The sequence below is a fragment of the Amphiprion ocellaris genome, chromosome 13, assembly GCF_022539595.1.
Source record: "Amphiprion ocellaris isolate individual 3 ecotype Okinawa chromosome 13, ASM2253959v1, whole genome shotgun sequence".
NCBI lineage: Eukaryota > Metazoa > Chordata > Actinopteri > Pomacentridae > Amphiprion > Amphiprion ocellaris.
Genome location: NC_072778.1, coordinates 36,221,628 through 36,231,860, shown reverse-complemented (window position 1 = coordinate 36,231,860; position 10,233 = coordinate 36,221,628). Strand labels below are relative to the sequence as shown.

Below are 10,233 nucleotides of genomic sequence, written 5' to 3'. Positions count from 1 at the left end.
AAGAGAAACAAAGCAGGTGTAAAATTCACAACCGAAACAAGATGCTTTATGAGAACGTTTATTTTTTTTTGTTTTTCTAAGTCTTCCTTTGCAGCACTGCATATTTTCTGTGAGGTAGCCTGAGCTTGGTGTGTTCACATGTCCACGAGAACTAAGGAAATAAAGTAAAATGGAAAAAGAAAAAAAATGGTTATTTGTGTAAAAAAAAAAAAAAAGTACTGCATTCAAAAATATACTTAATCGCAGTAGCCAGTTTAAAAGTTCAGAGGCCCAGTGCTGTACAGGGTTATACATTAATAGGTTGTTGTGGAGCATCGCCTCAGCTTATCGCAGATTGTTGAGCAACTTTCCAACCAGATACCAATAATTTAATCAATCCAAAAAAAAGTACAAATTTTACTTCATTGTGTTTTCAGTACTGTTGGAGCTCGATCCCAATCTACCAGCAAAATAGACTTGTGAGAGATAACTCCTGCACATTCGTCGTTGAATGAAGCAATAGGAGAAGATAGTTAGGTCTCACTATGAATGTTTATTTAGCATAAGATTGAATGTAACAGAACAGAATTCTGGGTCCAGACTCCTTTCCCTAACAGCAACACTGTCAGTCCATGAAGTCTGACTATGCCTAGTTCCACCCTGACCCAGACTTATATACTACTACAGAATCATGCAGGCTTTTTTGGTGTCTTCTCCCTCTGATTGGCTTCTTCTCTCATCCTGTCGGCTCATGCACAGCTCGTGAGCGCGCTCCTTGTTCTCCTTCTCACCTCAGGGTGGGGGCAACCCTTCCCCTGAACCGATGATCGGGTCCCGGTTGTGTCGTCTTCAACATGAGATGCTGCCCTTGTTGATCTCTGAAACAGAAGTTCACAGGAGCCCAGACACCCAGTGCTTTTCCACTGCAACATACTACTCTAAGTTACAGCTACTGGTATATGTTTGTGAACTATTCTAAACTTCTACAATAAAGGCACACCGGTTAATAAACAAGAGTTATATAAGGCACAACAATCCCACAATACATAGTAAATAAAATGCTTATGTTAAAACTTGGTGTCCATAGAATTTGCCCCAGTTACTGTTCTGTTTAAAACATCCATGGTCCATGTGTTTGGCGGTGGGCGGGGCCACAGGTTCACGTGTCGTTACAGACGGGCTCTGATTGGTCCAATATGCGTGACAACCTCCCAGTGTAATATTTGAATTTACTTTCAGTAGGTTCTGTCTGCCTCTTTGTGTCCTGTTTTCATCAACAGAAGCGCATTTGGTAATTCAGTTTCTGGTAAAATATAATTTAATGATAGAATAACTCCTGAAACACGGTTTAATGTGATTCATACTAAGGAGCCAGCTAGAGGCAGCGTTTAGTCTACATTAATGTGGCTAATGTTAGATGCTAACGGTAACGGAACGTTCAGGCAGCAGTTTTTATCTTATGTGCCACTAAATCCTCTAGTTTATACATTTCTTTTGCACTAGTCGTTAAAACTTAGCGATTAAATGGCACTTGTTTGAGATGTTATCTGTGGTTTTACTGCTGGTTTGTCGTCCTCTAGGCCTCAGGCTGGAACGTTAAATGGTTCATGGTGGTGAATCATGAGCCGTGATTCCTGCAGGTCGTTTGAAAGAGTTGCCAAAAAGATGGGCTGGATGGATGAGGGAGGACTGGATGCAGCAGAGAAGAAGGTTTGCTGCATGCTTTATTTACCTGTAAATCCATGCACATTTTGAAATAATCGGTAAACAGGTGTAAACAAAAACAATCGCCCTTGGCTTACTGGAAAAGTAATCTATACTAATATACTAGTGCATATCAGAAATTTACTTTGTGAGAAAGTAAAATATTTTCTAGCAGTTATTTTAAAAAAGAAACTATATTCTGGACTTATTACAGGTAAGGTGAAATATTTAATTTTGATGATTATTGCTCACAGCTAATGAAAATGAGATATCTAGTATCTTAAATATGAAAATACTTCCAAGAATCAATCAAAAAAAAGGATTTACAATACAGAAATGTCCATCCTCTGAAAAGTGTCCTCATTTGTACATTCAGTTCTTTACCAGAAGTTCCTGCATTGATGCGGTGTGAGGTCTAATACGTTGTAAATAAGCTCTATTGTTGTTGTCTCTAGTTGATGGGTATAGTTGGTAAGACTCGTCACGCTGGCTCCAGTGGTCCTCGATCTGAGTCCAGAGGCAGGATGTTGGGAGACTCCAGTGATGATGACTTTGACCAATGTAAGTAATTTTACTTTACGCCACTCAAGGATGTGATTTTGGTTACATCTACGACTGGTTTTCATTTTACCCCTCATATCCTTAGTTCTTCTGGAAAGGTCTACACCCCAAGCTAAAGCTGCTTCACAGAAGCCATGCAGTGCTGCAAAGAAAGGAAGGTATGACAATACAAAAATAAAACCATTTCTGTTTTACATTTTACACCTGTTTTATCTTTTAGCACATCTGGTCGTGGCAGTGTAACTGTAAAACTAGTTTTGTTCTTTTCAGTTCGATTGTTCATGTGCTGAGCTCAGACGATGATGTCACGTTTCAACCATGTGAGTACTGCGCTCTTCCTGCCTGCTGGGATTTTGTCTATATGTGCAACCATAAGATAACATGTTTTTTTTCTCATGTACTCTTTTTGTATCTTGAAGTTCTGCAACGAGTAAAAACTCCTAATACCAAGCCTAAGAAAACAGCAGAAAGTTGGAGTAGAAGTGAAGACAGGTGAGGTTTTGATAAATTTTCTTCCTTTGAAGCATGATCATCAGTGGAAAATGTTGAATAAAATAACTCTTAACTTTATTCCACAGCCTCAAAAACTTCATAGTGGATGACTGCTTATCAGATGATGACTTTATTGAGCCCAAATCATCTTTTAAAGGTATTGTTAAGTTATCTTTCTTTAAAATGTGTCCATTACTGTTCAAAGAAAAGCAATAGCCCAGAGACTAATACTTCCACACTTTCAATTTGACATGGATGCTACATTGTGCCAAGTCTCAGCTTTGATGTGAGCCGGTTAATATCAGTATAGAAAGATCTATGTGTAGAGAGAGTGACTTATACAGTCCCTGACAAAAGTCTTGACACTTATACAAATGGTGGGAACAACAAATAACAATTTCACTTGTATTTGATCAATTGGAATCAGAAATGGCTCATATAAATGGCAAAGCCCTCTAGGTTATATTTATTATACCAAAATAAAGTTTTGTGTCATTCATTGAGTTTTATCATTTAATTAGGACAGAAAGGTCAGATTTTGCTTAGACAAAACTCTTGTCACATACCAAAATAATGTAGAAATTATACATATGCTTTATTTTGAATACACAAATATGCTACAAAAACATCAGAACATAAAGTCATGGTGCCTTGCAAAAAAGAATTAATATCATGTATGGCTCCCAGGAGCTTGTTTGTTGGAATTGTTTGCAGTCCAGACTCAGATCAGGAGGAAACATTTCCGCATGCATCCTGGAGAACATTTTGACTTACTCAATTCAATTCAATTCAATTTCAATTTTATTTATATAGCGCCAATTACAGTCAAATTGTCTCGAGACGCTTTACAGAACCCATATGCCTGACCCCCAGAGCAAGCCAAAAGGCGACAGTGGCAGGAAAACACCCTTTTAACAGGGAAAAAAACCTCGAGCAGAACCTGGATCTTTATGTGGGGGATCCATCTGCTGCTGGCCGGGCGGGTTGAGAGGGACAGAAGAGGTAGAGAGGTAGAGATGGAGGGGTAGAGATGGAGGGGTAGAGATGGAGGGGTAGAGGTAGAGGGTTACAGTTGGTGGGAGAACCACCACAGATCTGAAGCATCCAGCTCTGGGACCAGGGACACTCGGAGAAAGGACACAGAAAGAAACAGAGTGAGTATAATGCAATAATGGTATATATAGTAAATACATAGGTAGTTAGAGAAGGGCTCAGTGCATCCAGAGAGGTTCCCCAGCAGTCTAGGCCTATAGCAGCATAACTAGGGGCAAACTAAAGGGACGTCAAGAGGGGAAGTCAGTTGTGCAAATGAAAACACCAGCTCACCCCGTCAGGGTCCCCCAGTCAGCCCTAACTATAATTACTGTGCATTTAATAAAGTTCTTTTCTTCACCATGCAAATGATTTTTCAATCATTCTCAAGACTTGTGCTGCTCAGTTTACCAAGTACCGTAATTTATCATTTTCCATTTTTTATGCGCATTTCCTTTTTGCAATGTACTGGTGTCTGTGAACTGTTAATTTTGGCACAACTGTGTTTGAGAAGCTTGACACGTTGTGCTATTTTCAGCCTTATTGTTGTCTTCACTGGCACCTTTTTACTCGGAGAACATAAATAGCTAAAATTGTGGAATAGTGTAAACACTTGGGGTCTGCACTTTTTATTTCTAAATCACTGATTTTTGTGTATCTTCTGTATTTCAGTTCCTAAGAAGAGCAAAACTCCAGCATCCCGTCATCTACTGAGGAAACCGCTGTCTCAGTTTAACTCCCCAGTCTTTATTAGTGACGATGATGAAGATGATAATATTGTAGTCAAGAGTACTTGGAGGACTCGTCACTCAAAGCCTAAGCCTCTGCTGAAGGCTAACGACAACGACTCTCCACTGTGTGATGAAAATGACAGCCCACCATCACTGCCATTGTCTCCTGTTCCTTCTTTTTCTCTTTCTCCCTGCAAAACTCCAGCAACCTCTCCCAAGCACACTCTTTCAGTAGCTTCTATACTGGATGAGTCGGACAGTTCTGAGGAGGAGTTTGCATCCCTGTTAGAGAGGCTGAAAAAGAAAAACCATTTTACAGGCACTTCATTAACACCTAAGACCACCAGTGGTACAATAACTGCTTCATTATAGCTGTTGTCATCCAACATTGTTTAGCTTTAGTATTGCAAGGCTAATATCTAATGTTTTTTGTTTTGTAGAATGCAGTAAGGAGCCTGCTGTGTCAGATCCTCCTGTAAAGGGATTCGCTACAAAAGGCTCTAGGTCATTGGGGGAAACGCCTCTGCATGTGAACACATCAGAAGAACCCTCCATCTGGAAGCCCAAAGTCAGTCAGACGGAGCCCAGACTTGGTCCCATCAGCAGGTACATCTGGTTTTATGTACAGACCTGAATGTTAGACTGTTACGCAACTCAGTCAACCTTAAGCAGCTTTCTGTCTGTGACTTACGCAGTTTGGATTTTATACACAGACATCTGTCTTTATTCTGCTGCCTTCATTTCATTCTAGGGTAGCATTGTGTAAAACTCCAGGCTGCTTCCTGCAGTCGCTCACAAACCCTGGCTCCAGCTATGTGGACAGCTTTAAGAGGAACAAAGAAGAACTCACAAGCAAACTCTACAAACTGTACAATACCACTGTGTTTGACAGCAAGGTAATGAACATAGTTGGCCGTGTTTCATTTACATTTTTATAGAAGTGTCAAGTATTTGATTGGGTTGGAAAAACTGGAGTTGTCGGATCGTTAAATATCTTTTGTCCTTCAGGCTTTGTGCTTCAGGATATTCAGTTAGAAATTTAAAAAAAACTAATGCTACAATAAAGTTGTACGTTTATGCTTCGTCATAAATATAGAAAGAACTGTGTGAGAGATATGGGGATAAATAATTTGACAAATGCACATCAGGTAAAATCATACTTGACTGCCTTAAATCCACTGTCGGATATACCTGCCAGTCACCTGTTAAAATCAGGTGGTTGATATCAACAGGAGAATTAAAGAATGTTTCATCAAATTACCTATAAAAGCAACCATACCTCCTTAGAATAGCTTGTAGTATTTCAGTACCATTGTAAACCTACTCAAACCTGGAATTCGTTTCGTTTTGTTTTTTTAAATTGAATTTGCTGAAGGGCTGAACTGGAAGAACCACACGTCACTGTTATGATGAGGATTTCTAAATATTTTAGAGTTTATTTGCTTCATGAACATATAGCCTGTTTCTTGTCTGACATTACTTTTCTAGCTTCCCACCAACATGTCAGTGACTTGGAATAAGAAGATGCGGAAAACAGCTGGCTACTGTATTACAGGCCAGGAAAGAGGCGGAGGGAACCGCTACGCCCGGATTGAGCTGTCAGAGAAAGTCTGTGACTCAGCAGGTGATGCTTTAGTAATCCAAGTAGTCCATGAATATAAAATATACAAGAATAGCTACTATACCTCATGTATTCTATTTAAGTAATATGTGCAATATTACTTAAATGTGAAATGATTCAAAATTGTATATTTTCACAGAAATGGCATAACTTCAAAGTTGAACAATTGGATCTTATGTCAAATTAAAACTAAAAATTTAGATTTTCTGTATTAAAAATACAGCCCCCCCACCCCCCTTTGGAACTCTGTGCAACAAAAGTACCGTTTTTATTACTAAGATGCAAATCTCTGATTTTGTAATACCTCATATCATATATCCACCTTTATTTTTGATTCAGTCTTCCTCGGCACAGAGGATACCAGTGTTGCTCAAGTTTCTGGAGACATTTTTCAGCTCCTCTTTGCTGGAGTGGTTGTGTGGCTCCACCTTTTCTTATTAAATATGATGTTTTGAATTCAAGCTGGCTGGCATACTCAGCCAGGTCTTACCTTCTACTTTGTTCTTCTTTAGAAAGCCTTTTGTGATTTTGGCACTGTGCTTTGGATCGTTGTCAGAGTGGAATATTCAATTCAGTATTCAGTCTTCTGCAGACTGGTAGTCATCTCGTCTGTTAGTGTTTTGGTATATCCACATTTATTTATTTTACTGTCTATAAATGTCATCTCCCTAATACTTTTTTCACTCATACTACCCCATATCCTCTCTGTACTCCACTGTCTGGACTATGCATTCACTGTGGTAGTTCTTGGCAAATTTTACACCAAACCCATCTGAGCTGAACAAATTTAGTTTGATTTCAAGTGACTAAACGCTGTGCAGCCTATATTCAATATTCAGGCTTTTAAAGCTCATTCTTTAGCCTTTAATTACTGCTGTAACTATGTTTTCACTTTGAATTTTAGATCTTTTTTAAAAAATTTTGTTTTATTCCGTTTTATCCTATGAAGTCTCAAAAGATTTTTCATTGGCTCTGGAAATGCTTTTCCATGTGGTGCCGAGATGCAGACATGCAGATAGACACAGTTCATAGGTCCCAAACTGAGAAAGTTCTGGCCATTTTATAAACATGTTCATGTAGTTAAGCTTGATATGAATTTTTAAATTTTTTTCAGTGATTACAGTTTTGCATTTCTACTGTGAGGCTTGCATTTTCAATGTAGTCTTTCTGAGGTATTTTTCATCGTTCATTAAAGAAAATACTAAGTAATGCAGTTATCAAGAGTTGATGGAATCTTGAATCATTTAACATTGAAGTGACATTGTACTCACTTTTGTTTACTGTAAATACACTACCAGTCAACAGTTTGGACACACCTTCTCATTGAATGTTTTTTATTAAATTATTTTCTACCTTGTAGATTAATACTGAAGACATGAAAACTGTAAAAGAATACATACAAAACTACATTGTAAACAAAAAAGTGTTAATATTCAGTATCAATCTGCAATGTAGAAAATAACACACATAAATAAAAAGTATTGAATGAGAAGGTGTATCCAAACTTTGACTGGCAACTGCTCAGTTCAAGTTCAGTATATTAGTCGTGTTTGTTGTGATGCTTAATAAAACTGTCCTCGTCCTTTTGATGCCCTTCCCTCATAGATCGCCTCAGGGACACACTGATACACGAGATGTGTCACGCTGCAACATGGCTGATTAACGGTGTTAGGGACGGCCATGGAAACTTCTGGAAGCTGTATGCTCGCAAAGTCACGCTGGTGCATCCAGAGCTGCCGATGGTCACCCGCTGCCACAGCTATGACATCAAGTACAAATTCCAGTACCAGTGCACTCGCTGCCAGAATACGTACGTCTGACTGGTTTCACATTAACTAAAACCACAGCCCTCATATTATTCCTTATTATTCATTGATCCGTGCACGTTGATTTCCACAGAGTAACGTACCTTCTACTTTTATTCTTCACAGGATTGGGCGCCATTCCAAGTCCTTGGATACAGAGAGGTTTGCGTGTGCTCTCTGCACAGGTCGGCTGGTCTTACTGACGCCTTCTAAACCACGAGCTCCCACACCATTTGCCAGCTTTGTCAAAGAAAATTATGGAAGTGTACGACAGGAGCTGGCGGGACAAAGCCATGCAGAAGTGATGCGGAAACTTAGTGCAGACTTTGCTTCAAAAGCTAAAGTCAGTCAAAGCTGAGCCGATAACTTTACCTACATATATTCTGAAATACCTCAGTCAACTCGTTTCACATCACTGAGCAGCTGTGATTATTAATGTTAAATCTATTTTGTTTATTTTTTTAAAGTCTGTTCTATGTATTATTGGAGTTGCTGTAACTAGAAAAACTGAGCCTAAGCAGCAAATTCGTGTGGGTGTGTCTGTTTGTGTGTGTGGGTGTCTGTTTGTGTGTCTGTCTGGGTGTGTGTGTGTGTGGGTGGTGGGTGTCTGTTTGTGTGTGTGTGTGTGTGTGTGTGTGTGTGTGTGTGTGTGTGTGTGTGTGTGTGTGTGTGTGTGTGTGTGTGGGTGTCTGTTTGTGTGTCTGTCTGGGTGTGTGTGTGTGTGGGTGGTGGGTGTCTGTTTGTGTGTGTGTGTGTGTGTGTGTAAGTAAATGAGCTGGTGTTAAATAATGAAATGCATACCACCTGTTATCCCTGACATTTACTGCATTCTTTTGATTGGCATTGTATGGGACCAGGATAAATATTTGATTTGATCCATAGGTTTTTTATGTTTGGCTGGTGGGATTTTCCCACTATTAACTGGACAAATAAAGTTTAAATTTGAACAGGTGACTGCAACAGACATTTGGCATCTTTTATGTGCAGATACTACAACAGGAGAAGTATTCTACAGTCATTTTGTTTGACATTTATGTAATTAAACATTAGTTGCTTTATGTGTTATTGCCATAGAGAACAATATAGATCTTTTTTTTTTTTTTTAATTAGAATTTGACATACATTAATCAATTTTCAGTCCCTGGGTTTCACAGAGTCCATACATGTATGTAACTCATCACATATCTTAAATCAGCGGTGTCAAACTCATTTTAGTTCAGGGGTCATATTCAGCCCAATTTGATCTCAAGTGACCATTGAAATCATAACAACATAACTGATAAATGACAACTCCACATTTGCTTTAGTGCAAAAAAAGTACATTCTGAAAATGTTTACATTTAACAAGCTATCTTTTTTACAAAACATTATAAACAACCAGAAATTTCTTAAGCAAAATGCACTCATTTTGCTTAAGAAATTCAACAATGTTATGCCTCACTTTATCATTTGTGTATTACAACTTACAGATCACAGTGTCTATAAAGGCAGAAAACATTCAGTCACAGGTATCTGGAACTGAACAATGTAATATTTTACAACTTGTCAAGATCTAGAAATGATTTTAAATTCCCATTAATTTCCACATCTGTGTAGTGCTCCCCCTGCCTTGTAAATGTTTAAAATTTATCCATAAAAATACATAAAAGTTGTGGCAGAACAATCGGGTTCAACCGAACCAAATTCAGTCATGCTGAAGCTGCTGACTGACATTATATTACACAATGTTCAATGTCTTTAAATATATTCACAGAAAGTATTCATTTTCACCTCTGTAATTTTTACAGTCATCCTGCAGGCCTTATGTTTAACAGCCGAGTCTTAAATCATCTCAACGTATGTCCTAATGCTTTCTGTTAAGCGCTTATCCACACCAAGGAATTGTTTTAACTACTAAGCTACTTTTAAATAATGTTGACCAGTTTTGTTTTACTCTAGATTGTAAGCATTGTTTACAATATTTCATAGAGAGGAGGCTGAATGTGAGTCAGAGAGGAAGGCATTATGGTTTCCATGACTGCCTGTGCTATCAGGCAAATGTTGACAGGAGGCACACATTTCTGAGAAAATGCATTAATAATGTCCCAGACTTTTGTATTAATCAGCAAATGTGATCCTGATAACAAACACCAGCTGTTGACATATCTTTGTCAAAAGGGATGAGGTTTAAGGCCTGAGGTGTGAGTAAATGATACTGGCACATACGAGGGGGAATCATTTGAAGTCAGCCATCAGAATGAAACATTTCTGGCCATGTGTCATATCATAACTTGGAAATGACAAAAAAAGGACAGCTTTGAAGCACGTC

General features: G+C 38.6%; 1 protein-coding gene across 1 annotated transcript; it reads left to right on the top strand.

The window, feature by feature from the left end:
• Positions 1-1,183: 1,183 nt before the first annotated feature.
• Positions 1,184-8,876, top strand: gcna (germ cell nuclear acidic peptidase). The gene is made up of 13 exons (XM_023265744.3): positions 1,184-1,270; positions 1,560-1,689; positions 2,139-2,244; positions 2,330-2,402; positions 2,515-2,564; positions 2,664-2,736; positions 2,823-2,893; positions 4,441-4,848; positions 4,940-5,105; positions 5,251-5,395; positions 5,988-6,123; positions 7,726-7,930; positions 8,052-8,876. The coding sequence occupies exons 2-13, from the start codon at positions 1,600-1,602 to the stop codon at positions 8,281-8,283; spliced, it is 1,755 nt and encodes a 584-aa protein (XP_023121512.1). The 5' UTR covers positions 1,184-1,270; positions 1,560-1,599; the 3' UTR covers positions 8,284-8,876.
• Positions 8,877-10,233: the final 1,357 nt, after the last annotated feature.

Excerpts from the sequence above, each read along its gene's own strand:
- gcna (XM_023265744.3), top strand. The coding sequence starts at position 1,600 with ATGAGCCGTGATTCCTGCAGGTCGTTTGAAAGAGTTGCCAAAAAGATG. Across the intron at positions 2,565-2,663 it reads TGATGTCACGTTTCAACCAT|TTCTGCAACGAGTAAAAACT; the intron begins GTGAGTACTGCG and ends TGTATCTTGAAG. Across the intron at positions 5,396-5,987 it reads CCACTGTGTTTGACAGCAAG|CTTCCCACCAACATGTCAGT; the intron begins GTAATGAACATA and ends TTACTTTTCTAG.